At 46.6% G+C, this 13920-nt stretch overlaps 1 protein-coding gene across 1 annotated transcript; it reads left to right on the plus strand.

The window, feature by feature from the left end:
• Window positions 1-7195: 7195 nt before the first annotated feature.
• On the plus strand, window positions 7196-10846 carry COMMD5 (COMM domain containing 5). The gene is made up of 2 exons (XM_074352903.1): window positions 7196-7361; window positions 8472-10846. The coding sequence occupies exon 2, from the start codon at window positions 8528-8530 to the stop codon at window positions 9200-9202; it is 675 nt and encodes a 224-aa protein (XP_074209004.1). The 5' UTR covers window positions 7196-7361; window positions 8472-8527; the 3' UTR covers window positions 9203-10846.
• The last annotated feature ends 3074 nt before the right edge of the window (window positions 10847-13920 follow it).

The following is a 13920-nucleotide window of genomic DNA, read 5'->3' on the forward strand; positions in this document are numbered from 1 at the left end:
AATGTATAAATATACAATTTACCATAACTGGCCCAAGAAAAGGTTTACTACATAATCCTAAAAGTATTAAAGAAATTGACTCACTAATGAAAAACCTCTCCTCAGAGAAAATGCCAAGCCCAGTGGCTTCACCAACTTGTACTAAACGTGGGAGGAAGAAACAGCACCTTGCATGTGTTTTCAGTACAAGTTGGTTTATGCTGTGTGTATTGTTTGAGAACATGACTTTTCACTGTAACAGAGCATGGACTTCCAATTATGTACAGACAGACCTCAGTTTACTGTGCTTCACAGGTGCTGTGTTTTTAACAAATTGGAGGCTTGTGGCAGCCCCCTGTTGTCAGATGATGATTAGCATTTTTTTATCAATAAAGTATTTGTAAATAACATGATTTTCACATGCACTGGGAAACCAGAAAATGTGTGACTCGCTTTATTTGCTTTACTGCAGTGGTTTGGAGCCAAACCCACAATTTCTCTGAGGTTGCATGTACTCTTCTGCTATGCAGTTTTAGTGGCAGAACGGTGTTCCAGTCTATGAATAGTCTGTAACTGGTTTGAACGATCCTCTATTCTTTTGACATTTGGGTTGTTTCTTGTTCCCCCCAGTATATAGAATTCTTCAGTGAGTGTCATAGTTGTCGTTTTTTGGTGCATATGACTGTCTACTTAGAATAAATTCCTAGAAGAATACTTTTAGGGGCAAAAGGTAATGTAACATATCTATTCTTTTGGCACGTATTTCCAACTTTCCCTCTAAAAAGTCATATTTCTTTATTTCCCACCAATAATAAAAGACAGTGGTTGCTTCTCCAATTGTCACAGGGTGTTATTATTTTTTAAGTATTTAGAATAAAGTCTGAAGTTCTGGAGGTTTTTGTAGTACTTTCATGATCTGTTTTCTGCCCCAGCCTGTCACTCTCTTCTGGTACTTGCTGCTCCATCCACAGTGAGATTCTTTTAATTCTTGAACTTGGTTGGTTCAGTTACATGTCACATCCCATCTTGTGCTGCCCCACTAACTGCATCAACTTCCCTGAACATCACAGCCTTCCAGAGGGCTCTTTGACCGTGTGGACTAGCTTGGAGCCGATGACGGGTTTTCACATATTTCCATACAGTTTCCATGTCACATAGTTTTTTATCCTTTTTAATAACTTACTTGCTTAATTGTCTATCTACCTTAATACAACATAAGCTTCATGAGGTCATAGATGGTGTTTATCTTCCTGTTATATCCTTACCTAGCACATGCTTGGCTTTCTAAATATTTGTTCGATGGATTAATTTGCCAATTTGATAGGTGAAAAATAGCAAGTTGTTTTAATTCCCCCTTTTTGGTTACTAATGACCTTAAGTATTTTTACCCTATTGATTGGCCATCTTTACTTCTGAGCTCTGCCTATCACCTGTTTTTCTTTTTTCTTTATTTTTGGTTTTCTTTTCCTTTTGGGGGGGAGGGTAATTGGGTTTGTTTGTTTGTTTGTTTATTTGTTTGTTTAATGAGAGTACTGGGGATTAAACCCAGGACCTTGTGCACGCTGGTGGTATGCGCCCTACCATTGAGCAGTACCCTCCCCCATCAACCATTTTTCTATTGGAGTATCTACCTTTTGAGTAACAACTTATAGGAGCTTTTAACACATTATGGATGTTATTCCACACTCCGGTCAAAATAGCCATGCTTCCCAAGGCTGTTCAGACCGAATCTCTCTTCAGCCAGTAAAGGCATGTGTGCTCTCAAAGAGATATATTGTTTATTTGTTAATATTCAGTACGCTTACACTTAAAATCTGTACCTTTCACTTAGATAACATTAACCTTCCAAACTATAAAGAAATACTCATCTCCAATTAACGATACACATATATTTAAAAGAAGTGAACAGATGTCTGTATTTACTTTGAAAAGCAACAACAAATTAAGTGGATTACTGGTCAGATAGGTACAGGTAAACGTGATAATCAAGCACAATAAAATGTTGGAGGCAGGATCCAGGTGGTGCATACACTGATGTTCACTATAAAATTCTTCCAACTTTGCCATATGCTTGAAAGTTTCATAATAAGATGTTGGGGGAAAAGTGCTGCATAAAATCTAGAGAATCCAGACCTACATATGATGGACAGGTCATAGAAAATTCTAGAGAACACAGACCTGTGTGTGATTGACAGTTCAGTGTGCATGGTACCTCTGCCAGCATAGATCAAATGAGGTCCTATAACAAGAGTGAATCAGTGTAAAAAGAATGAAATCATATACAGTATGAGGGAGGGTACAGCTCAGTGGTAGAGCACGTGCTTAGCATGCACAAGGTCCTCCTCTAAAAATAGATATATAAACCACCTCCTCCCAGCAAACAAGAAAAAAGAAAAAAAAAAGAAATCATACAGAGTATGTTCTTGACCACAATAAAATTAAATTACAAATTAATAATAATTAGACATCTATGAAAACATCAACTATATGCAGATTAAACAACACATGTCTAAATAGTCACTGGGTCAAAGAAGAAGTCACAAGAAAAATTCATCAATATTTTGAGCTAAATAATAATGAAAATATAACATTAAAATTTGTGGGATGCATCTAAAGCTGTGCTTAGAGGGAAATTTATAACTTTTAATGCCTGTGAGAAGAAATATCTCAAATCAATGATGAAAACGTCTACCTTTAGAAACTAAAGGCTTGATGTAACCAATTTTAAATGTGTACAAATTTAGGGTATGTTATTCATGAGGGCCTTTCTAAATAAACTACTAGAAGGTAAACTCCACACAACCAAGAGACGATGGAGAAAACTTTGGTGAAAGGACTGGGGTAAACAACTAATACACGTAGTGAAAGTTCATATCTTAGAGGACACCAAAAATTCACAATGGAGAAAAGCCATATACATTAGTAAGTGTTTGAAAGCCTTCATTTGTAGCTCACACCTTACTCAACAGCAGGTAATTCATAGTGGAGAGAAACCTTATGGGTGCACTGAATGTGGGAAAGCCTTCAGTCTTAAATCACAGCTTAACACCAGAGAACTCCCACTGGAAAGAAACCACTTAAGTGTGAAGAATGTGAGAAATTCTTTAGTCAAAAGGCACACTGAACTCAGCATCACAGAAATCGTTCAGGAGAAAAACCTTAGAGCTATAATGAATGTAGAAAAACCTTCAGCTAGGAATCCCAACTTATTCTACATCAAAGAATACTGGAGAGAGAAGCCCTGTGAGGGCAGCAAATGTGGAAAAGCCTGGAAACTGAGGTATTTAAGGGCTCTGTGTCAGACACGCCTATAACTCAGGAAATTACAAGAGTTTTAGGAGCTTTGGGCCAGGACTCAGAGTCAAACATTAAATATTAGCAGGAACTGGGGGCAGAGACACACACATACGTGCATATACTTTCTCGTTAGGAAAACTGGATATCCACATGCAAAGGAACGAAACTGGACCCTTATGTCATACACAAAACTCAACTTAAGATAGATGAAAGATTAGTGGGATTGCATTCAATCAAAAGCTTCTGCACAGCAAAGGAAACAATCAATAAAAAGGCAACGAATGGAATGGGGGAAATATTTGCAAATCATATACTTGATAAGAGATTAATATCCAAAATATATAAGGAATTCATACAGCTCAACAGCAAAACAAAACAACCAAAAAACTCCAATAACTCAATTTTAAAATGGGCAAAGGACCTGAATAGACATTTCTCCAAAGAAAACTTGCAAATGGGCAACAGGTATATGAAATATCACTAATTATCTGGGAAATGCAAATCAAACCCACAAATCCCACGCTCGTTACAGTGGCTATTATTAAAAACAAACAGACAGGGGGTGGGTATAGCTCAGTGGTAAAACAGATGTTTAGCGTGCAAAAGGTCCTGGGTTCAATCCCCAGTACCGCCACTAAAAACAAACAAACAGACAGACAAAAACAGCTAACAAGTGCGGAGGAAAGGGAACCCTTGTGCACTGTTGGTGGGGATGTAATCTGGTGCAGCCACTGTGGAGAACAGTATGGAGCTTTCTCAGAAACTAAAAATAGGACTACCACATGATTTAGCAATCCCACTTCTGGATGTTTTACCCAAAGGAACTGAAAGCAGGATCTTGAAGAAATATCTGCATGGCTGATCCTTTCCCAGGCTGAGCTTTCTCCTTCTAGGCAGAGAGGTTCTGATGGACCCACAGTCCAGGCACAAGAGTCCCTGATGCTGAGATTCATTGTAGCACTGGTTACAGTAGCCAGGGCATGGAAACAATGTAAAAGTCTACCAACCAATGAGTAGACAAAGAAAATGCCATTACAAATATTGTTTATGTACAAATATAAATATATATTTTAAATACACACACACACATATATGCAATGGAATGTTATTTGGTCATAAAAAAGAAGCAAATCCTGCCATTTGTGACAACATGGTTGCCCCTAGAAGATTGTAGGACACTGGACACAAGATAAATGAGTTCCAGACATCTGTCATACCATGTACATGCCTGTACATAACACCACTGTGCTGTGTATTTAGAGTTTGCTAAGAGGGTATAACTTATAAATATTCTTCACACACACAAATAATAATAAAAGGCAGGAGGAAACTTTGGGAGTGACAGATTTATTTATTTAGGGTGGTGGTGATGGTTTTATGGCTGTATACTTATCCCCAAACTCATCAAGTTGTATATATCAAATATGTACAGCTTTTTACATATCATATATCAATAAAGTGATGTAAGAATAATAGTTGTAATAAATGCTGAGCCACTGAATTTAAAAATAGGCAAAATATTTTAACAATCTCCTGACAAAGATTCATGAATGTCCAATAAGCACATGAAAAAATGCTCATCACTAGTCATCAGGGAAATGAAAACCAAAACCACAGTGAAATATCACTACACACTCACCAGGAGATAAATTTAAAAAGCCTGACAGCTCCAAATCTTGGCCGGGAATGTGGAGCACCTGAAACTCTTTTGAATCTTTTGATGAGAATATAAAATGGTACAACTACTCTGAAAAAAAGTCACGTACTTCCTCAAAAAACTAAACATACACCTGTCATGACAAGAAAGTTCATTCCTAACCATTTAACTAAGAGAAATGAAAACATGCACAGAAAAGATTTGTACCTGAAAGTTCATAGCAGTTCTGTTTACAATAGTTAAAATATCTCAGGTGTCCACAAAAGAGCCACGTGACAGACTGCAGTGCGTCTGACCTGCTCTACTGTAAAGTGGAATGGATTTTTACTAGCAGGCAGCAGCACGGATGGGTCACAGAAACATGGTGAGTGAAAGAAGCTTTACCTGAAAGACTGTATACCGTATGTCATCGTTTATGTGAAATTCCATAAAAGCCAAAACTAACCTGTAGTGGAAACAATCTCTGAAGGGTTCTGGGAAGGAGTGGGGGGTTGACTGAACCCAGAGCTGTGAGAGCACCAGGGACTCAGATAGGGGATGATTCTTTCTCAGGCTGAGCTTTCTCATTCTAGGCAGAGAGGTTCTGATGGACCCACAGTCCAGGCACAAGAGTCCCTGATGCTGAGATCCTCTGAACCACCACCTTCTCAAACAGGGGACACTGGAACAGATGCCTGAAGAAGGACCAGCCACCTTGGCCTGTGTGCTCACCAGGCCTTCTCTGTACCTGCACCTGCTGGTGCTTTGCCCTCTTCCTTGCCTTAGCTGGACATTTCATATAAACTGAATCACACAGCACATTCCATGTAAACGAATCACACAGAATGTGGTCTTTTGCGTCTGTCTTCTTTCACTCAGCACAGCGTTCTGAAAGTTCATCCATGTTCTAGCCAGTAGTTCATCCCTTGTTACTGCTGACTGTTATTCCACTGAATGGATACAGCCCAACACACTTATGGATTCACCAGCTGATGTGTATTTGGGTTTTTCCATTTTTGGTTATTATGAATAATGTTGCTAAGAACAACTTTGTGCAAGATTTTGTGTGAACATATTTACATTGTTCTTGTGCATATAAGCAGATATGGAATTGCTTGGTCATATAAATATTTTAACTTAAAAAATTTTTTTCATTGTATAGCTGAATTACAATGTTGTGTTTCTGCCACACAGCAAAGTGATTCAGTTACACATATATTCTTTTTCATATTCTTTTCCTTTATGATCTGTTGCAAGGTTTTGAATATAGTTCCCTGTGCTATACAGTAGGACTTTGTTTAAATACTTCTAACTTTTTCAGGTACTGCACAACTCTTCTCTAGGGTACGATACCACTTTCCATTCCCACCAACAGTGTAGAAGGGTTTCATTTTGTTCCCGTCCTCTCCAACACTTAATTTGTCTGTGTTTGGGCTGCTATAACAAAATACCATAGTTTGGGTGGCTTATACACAACAGACATTTATTTCTCACAGTTCTGAAAGCTGAAAGTCTGAGCTCAGGGTGCCAGGTGGTGGGGTTCTGGGAAAGGACCTCTTCCAGGTTGCAGTCAGTTGACTTCTGGTGTGTCCTCACAGAGCGCAGAGATAGTCAGCTCTGTGGCCACTTCTTAAGCGGCACGAATCCCATTCATGAGGGCTCCTCCTCCCCACCTAAGTACCTTCCAGAGGCCCCGTCTCCAAATACCATCACACTGAGATTAGGGTCTCAACATATTAACAGGGCGGGGGGCCGGACACAAACATCCAGCCCATCGCGTCGTCTTTTTCATTTAGCACCATTCCAGTGGTGTGCGCCGGCAGCTCCGTGAGGCTCCCATTTGCATTTCCTTAATGACCAGCAAAGCCATTTGATATCTTCCTCCCCTTGCTCATTCGGTTCACTGGGTTGCCTGCTTCTTTTCACTCAATTCTTAAAGTACCGCCTTGCTGAGATAAAGGCACATCCCAGACACTTCACCCACTCAAAGCGCCCAACGGAGACACCCAAGAGCGCTCACAGCGGAGCAGGCATCCCGCCCCGCCCCCTCCTCGGCCCCGGCCCCTCCCCTTCTCGGCCCCGCCCCGGCCCCGCCCCAGCCCCTCTTCGGCCCGGCCCCCACCCAACCCGACCTCGGCTTCCTCTTCGGCCCCGGACCCGCCCCGCCCCGCCCCGCCACGCCACGCCCGCGGCCCGGCGGAGATCCGCGCTTGGTGGGTTCACGCCGGGCGCCGGTCCCCCTCGCGGAGGATGACGGGAAATGAGGTTCCCCCCCCCCCCAGCTCCGCCCCCCTTAAGAACAACCCGGAGGCTTAGGCCCCGCCCCTCGGGCCGCGGGTGGCAGAAGGCGGCTCCTCCCGCCGTCCCGGAGGTGCCCGGAAGTGGTTCTGGGTCGCCTCCGGGACCAGGCCGCGCGCGCCGCCGCTCTCCGCTCGGGACCGCGTGCCAGGTGCGTGGGCGGCTACCTGGGCGCGGGGGTGGGTCGCCGTCGCGGGCCGCGCGGCGGACCTGGACTGGTCGCGTGGCCGCGGGACGCTCTGGAGTCAGGAGGCCTGTCCGCGAGAGCCGGTGGACGGTGGGCACTGACCGCGGCCGGGGCGCGGAGGCTCGGGCGTGCGTGGGTGGCCGCCTCGGGGCGCTCCTTCCTCCCCGCCCGGGAGGCCGCATGCTGGCCTCCGGGGCGGGGCAGAGGCCGGGCGTCCGGCGGCCAGGCAGTGGAAGGCTGCTGCCCTGATACTAGCCAGGCCCTGAGGGAAAACCCCGAGTTCTGGCAGTGCGTGGTCGCTGACAGCCAGGCGAGGGGCCCGGCCTTCCCGGGAGAGTGTGCTGCGATGAAGCGGTGGAGCGTTCCACCGTGCCCCGTCCCACCGCGCTGTGAGGACCGTGGGCCAGGGGGCGCCTTGGGGACAGGGCGGTGCACTCCCGCGTAAGCAGGTGTGTGAGGATCACCTGAGACGTGCTGGGGTGTTGTGCAGCTTCTTCAGGTGACATCGCAGCTCTTCCCTCAGATCCTGCTCCTAGCTCTGTTGCCACAGGTCCCTCAGCCCCTGCTGTCTGGGAGGCGCTGTCTGGTTCCCCCGTGCTTCTGAGTAGATAGGTCTGGGTTCCAGTCCTTGACGTGGGCAGTGGCTTTGACCTCGATTTCCTTGTTGGTAGGGTGAGAACAGTATCTGGCTCTTGCAGAGCCTGTGAGGGTTGGAGGTGGAGTAGTTGAGTGATCTGGGAGTGGTCAAGGCAGCAGCAGTGGCTGTTCTGACCTTGTGTTCTCTGGACCTTTCTTCTTCATTCTTCCATGATTTACTCGGAGAACTCATGCATGCTCTCCTGTTTCCTGGTCCTCTTCCTACTCTCCTCCACACCTCATCCTCCTTCCATGCGGATTCCTGCCTACCGCCCTTCCAGGGCCCCTCTGCCACCTGATTCCAGGGCACGTCACATCACACTGGCTGTCATCAGTGGTTCACACTGTCAGCATCTGGGAGGTGGAGACCACATCAGTCCTTATTCCCTGGCCCAAAGGACACGGGAGTTACTGGGCTTCTCTCTCATCCCCCTTCAGACAGTTGCAGCAGACACCTCCAGCCTGGGCTGACTGATTAAACAGCGGAAAGCAGAATGTCTGCGGTGGGTCCTGCGGCTCCATACCCGCATCACCCTGGTGACAGTCACAGTGGCCGGGTGAGTTTCCTGGGGGCTCAGCTGCCCCCAGAGGTGGCAGCAATGCCCCGGCTCCTGGGGGACCTGGACAGGGGCACATTCAGAAAGTTGCTGAAGCTGGTGGTTAGCAGCCTGCAGGGAGAAGACTGCCGCGAGGCTATGTGGCGCCTGGGGGCTGGTGCAGAACTATCCGAGAAGCGGCTGGGAGCGCTGATCGCTGGCACACACACCCTGGTCCAGCAGGCCCTCCGGCTGCCCCCAGCCAGCCTGAAGCCCGAAGCCTTCAAGAAGCAGCTCCAGGAGCTCTGCATCCCGCAAGACCTGGCTGTGGACTTGGCCAGTGTGGTGTTTGGGAGCCAGCGGCCTCTCCTTGACTCTGTGGCCAGGCGGCAGGGGGCCTGGTTGCCCCACGTTGCTGACTTCCGGTGGAGGGTGGACGTGGCGATCTCCACCAGCGCCCTGGCCCGCTCCCTGCAGCCCAGCGTCCTGATGCAGCTAGAGCTCTCGGATGGGTCAGCGCACCGCTTCGAGGTCCCCACAGCCAAGTTCCAGGAGCTGCGGTTTGGCGTTGCCCTTGTCCTGAAGGAGATGGCTGACCTAGAGAAGAGGTGCGAGCGCAGACTGCAGGACTGACCTCTGGCCAGCCCCTTTCCAGCCACCCCGGGACAGCTGGCTGACAGGTGTCTCCGGAGCAAAGCCCACCCTTCCTAGGAGACACTCCAGGGACAGTGTTTGAGTGGCATTCTCTAAGTGAAGGCAGCTATGTCTTTCCGCCTTTTTTGGAAGTAAAGTAACTATAAAAAAAACATGTCTTACTGGTTAGGCGTTGAACTGCAGGCCCCCTCTCCAGCTATCAGTCGGTCCTCTTGCTGGGTAAGGGCACCCACTACTCCAGTGTGGCCGGGTCTTGTGCTCTGGCCTCAGTCTGGGGTCCAGGCCAAAGCCTTTGTAAGGACACGGAGGTTGCCTGGCCCCATGTAGCATCTTAGCTCTTGCTCATTTGCTTTTGTGAACTGTGTGTTTCAGTGAACATTTCACCCTCTGTCTGAAATCCCTGTCTGAAACCCTCCTCCTTAAGAAGCCAACATTCTAGTGGGGAGGGGGAACATTATAATAATGCATAATAAAAAACAGCTGGCATGCTTGTTAGAGGGTGACGAGTGACGCGGAGATGAGTAGCCTCCCTAGATGGGAGGCAGGGCTGTGGGAGGGCTGGGCTGTCGTTCTGTTTTGTTTTGTTTTGTTTTACGTATATTTTTATTGAAGTATAGTCAGTTTACAGTGTTGTGTCAGTTTCTAGCGTACAGCACAATGGTTCAGTCATACATGAACATACATATATTCGTTTTCATATCCTTTTTCACCATAAGTTACTGTAAGATAATGAATATGATTATTTGTGCTATACAGTATAAACTTGTTGTTTATGTATTTTGTGTGTGCTACTTAGTATCTGCACCTCTGGAACTCCCAATTTATCCCTTCCTACCCTCTTCCACCCCGGTAACCGTAAGTTTGTTTTCTGTGTCTGTGAGTCTTTCTGTTTTGTGAATAAGTTCGTTTGTCTTTTTGTTTGTTTGTTTAGATTCCACATATGAGTGATATCATATGGTATTTTTCTTTCTGTGGCTTACTTCACTTAGAATGATGATCTCCAGGTCCATCCATGTTGCTGCAAATGACATTTTATTCTTTTTATGGCTGAGTAGTTTTCCATTTCATACACACACACACACACACACACACACACACCCACAACTTCTTTATCCAGTCATCTGTTGATGGACATTTAGGTTGCTTCTGTGTCTTTGCTATTGTAAACAGTGCTGCTAAGAACATTGGGGTGCATCTATCTTTTTGAATTAAGTCTCCCTCTGTATATATGCCCAGGAGTGGGATTGCTGGATCATATGGTAAGTCTATTTTTAGTCTTTTGAGGAATCTCCATACTGTTTTCCATAATGGCTGCACCAAACTACATTCCCACCAACAGTGTAGGAGGGTTCCCTTTTCTCCACACCCTCCCCATTATTTATCATTTGTGGACTTTTGAATGCTGGCCATTCTGACTAGTAGGAGGTAATACCTCATTGTAGTTTTGATTTGTATTTCTCTGATATTTAGTGATGATGAGCAGTTTTTAATGTGCCTATTGGCCATTTGTATGTCTTCATTGGAGAATTGCTTGTTTGGGTCTTCTGCCCACTTTTGGATTGGATTGTTTGTTTTTTTTATTATTAAGAGTTGTATGAGCTGTTTATATATTATGGAAATTAAGCCCTTGTCAGTCTCATCTTTTGCAAATATTTTCTCCCATTCTGTAGGTTGTCTTTTTGCTTTGCTTATGGTTTCCTTTGCTGTGCAAAAGCTTGTAAGTTTAATTAGGCCCCATTTGTTTATTTTTGTTTTTATTTCTATTGCTTGGGTAGACTGCCCTAGGAGAACATTGCTAAGATTTATGTCAGAGAATGTTTTGCTTTTGTTTTCTTCTAAGAGGTTTATAGTGTCTTGTCTTATGATTAAGTCTTTAAGCCATTTTGAGTTTATTTTTGTGTGTGGTGTGAGGGAGTGTTCTAACTTCATTGATTTACATGCAGCTGTCCAGTTTCCCAACACCATTTGCTGAAGAGACTGTCTCTTTTCTGTTGTATATGCTTGCCTCCTTTGTCAAAGATTAATTGGCCAAAAGTTTGTGGGTTTATTTCTGGGCTCTCTACTCTGCTCCATTGATCCATATGGCTCTTTTTGGACCAATATCATGCTGTTTTGATTACTGTAGCTCTGTAGTATTGTCTGAAGTCTGGGAGGGTTATTCCTCCAGCTTCATTCTTTTTCTTCAGTAATGCTTTGGCAGTTCTGGGTCTTCTATGGTTCCATATAAATTTTAGGATTATTTGTTCTAATCCTGTGAAAAATGTCCTGGGTAATTTGATAGGGATTGCATTAGATCTGTAGATTGCTTTAGGCAGTATGGCCATTTTAACAATATTAATTCTTCTAGTCCAAGAACATGGGATATGGTCTGTCATTTTAAGATGGGTTGTGGGGCGGGCCTCCTTGAGGATGTGGTGTCTGAGCAAAGACCTGAAGGAAGTGAGGGAGCAGAGGGCCTGAGGACCGGGGGCTGGGCCGAGGGAACACCTGTGGTGCCCCAGCAGTGAGGAGGGGAGGGCAGGGCACAGGGCAGGCCCCCAGGGCCTCTGTGGGAACTGTGGCTCAATTCTGAGAAATGAATGTGATGTGACAATTGTTTTTAAAGGATCATATTGGATGCTGTGTTTATAGCAGGGTGTAGGGCACCAGGGCGGGGACTGGGAGTCATGGAGAGGCTGTTGCCAGTGTGGAGCTGGCAGTAGCAGCAGAGAGGGGAGAGGGGCCTCTCCTGGGTGCCTCTAGGGTGGAGTCTCAGGCAGCTCCAACTGCTGTAACAAAATACCATAGTCTGAGTGGCGTAAACACAGAAATCTACTTCCTCGTGGTTCTGGAGGCTGGATGTCTGAGATCAGGGTGCCAGCACAGTCAGGTCCTGGTGAGGCCTCTCTCCTGGCCTGCAGACATGCCTCAGTGCCCGCGCGTGTGTCTGCGATCATGTGTGGCAGGGAGAGGGCACCCATTCTGTTGGCTCAGGGCCCCACCCTTACATCCTCATCTAACCATAATCACCTCCCTCAAGGGCCCGTCTTTAAATACAGTCATACTGCAGACCAGGGCTTCAACATGAGAGGGTTGGGGACAGTTCAGTCCGCAGCAGTTGGAGTCTGTGGGGAGACAGTAGCACTTGCCTCTCCTGAGGCCTCCAGGGTCCCCATGCGCCAGCATAACCGCACCCTAGGTAGAGACCTTGGGGGGAGCGGTTCTAGTCTCTAGCCAGCTGTTTGCTGTTGGGCTGTCTTTGCTCTGGTGGTGGTCCTGCCTATGTGGTCTGTTTTGCTGGGAAACCAGGTCACAAATCTGGTAGGATTAATAGGCCCAAGTGGCAGGCAGGAACTTCTTCTGAAAAAAGCTCATGAGCTGGGTGCCCGCCTGGCATCTGGCCACATCTGTGTTGGAACCCCCTCCCTTCTGCATTGCCCTCTCCTGCCCCTGCTTTGTGCCAGGACTGTCAAGGGCAGCAGTGTTTGCTTGGTGCTCTTTACTGAACACGCCCATAGTCTCATGGAAAGTTAGGTATGGGCTGAGGGCCCGGGAGGAAGAGGCTGAGGACCTTGGTGGGGACTGTCGCCCACTTGGGGCGGGGGTTGTGGAGGTCAGGCCCCAGGTAGAACCCTCAGTGGGCTCAGCCAAGGGGTGCAGACCCCCTGTGTCTCCTTCAGGGTCAGCTGGCGTCCTTGGGCCCATCTTCCCTGAGGACAGGAGTGGGGCTGAGCGGGGCTGGGCGGTGCCAGCCGCTGCTGCCCCCAGAGGGCGTGTACAGGTGAGCTGAGCACCACGTCTGCCCCAAGCAGTGACGGGGGCTTTCTGGGTGTGTAGTTCTTTCTCGACCTGTAGGCATGTTTAGGGAATATGTACTCGTGATACATTTGGAAAAACCCAAAAAGTAAAAACAAGCAAACAAACAAACTTTTTAAAAAAGTATTGAAAAGCCCCTTTGCCCATAGACATCCATGGAACCACCTTGACGAGATGGCATACTTAGGCCACGTCTGTGTGTTAACAGCTCTTTCTTCACCTCTTCCTGAACACGACGGTCGGTTGTGTCTAATGGCTGCAAAACATGCGTCCTTGGTGGGTGTTTCTCTTGGGCTTAACAAACAAAACACTGCACACTGGGGAGCCTGTAGAACAGCAGACGATTACTTCTCACTGTGAGGCCGGACATCCCAGATCAGGGACCCAGCAGGTCGGGCCTCTTCCTGGCTGCAGATTTCCCGCTGTGTCCCCTCATAGAGGAGGGGGTGAGGGAGCTCTGTGGGGCCTCTTACCAGGCGTTGGCAACCCTCATGACCTAAGCAGCTCCCAGAGGCTCAGCCTCCTAACGCAGTCACAGTCACGTTGGGAGTTAGTTTCAACACATGAACTCGGGGGGGGGGGGGCACACGAACATTCAGTTCCATAGAAGCTTCTGCCCCCTCCCCCCTTTTTTTTGCCATTAAAAAATCACGATGTTAATGGTAAAAGGATTTTATATATTGAAACTGGAGGTAGGAACAGAGGAGGCAGAACGTGAACATTTTTTACATTGAATCATACAAGGTGTAGCCTTTTGTGTTGGTTTCTTTCACTTAGCATAGCGTTTAAAAGGCAAAAAAATGTGTATTTTAAAGCCCTTGATCTTATTCCTAAACTGACCCAAAGTACGTCCTCGGGCACCCCCTGCAGGCCAGATCCTGTCAACGCAGCCGAGAGCAGGG

Source organism: Camelus bactrianus, chromosome 25, assembly GCF_048773025.1.
Source record: "Camelus bactrianus isolate YW-2024 breed Bactrian camel chromosome 25, ASM4877302v1, whole genome shotgun sequence".
Lineage (NCBI taxonomy): Eukaryota > Metazoa > Chordata > Mammalia > Artiodactyla > Camelidae > Camelus > Camelus bactrianus.

Bases quoted from the DNA above. Each gene is read 5' to 3' on its own strand.
- COMMD5 (XM_074352903.1), top strand. From the start codon at position 8,528: ATGTCTGCGGTGGGTCCTGCGGCTCCATACCCGCATCACCCTGGTGAC.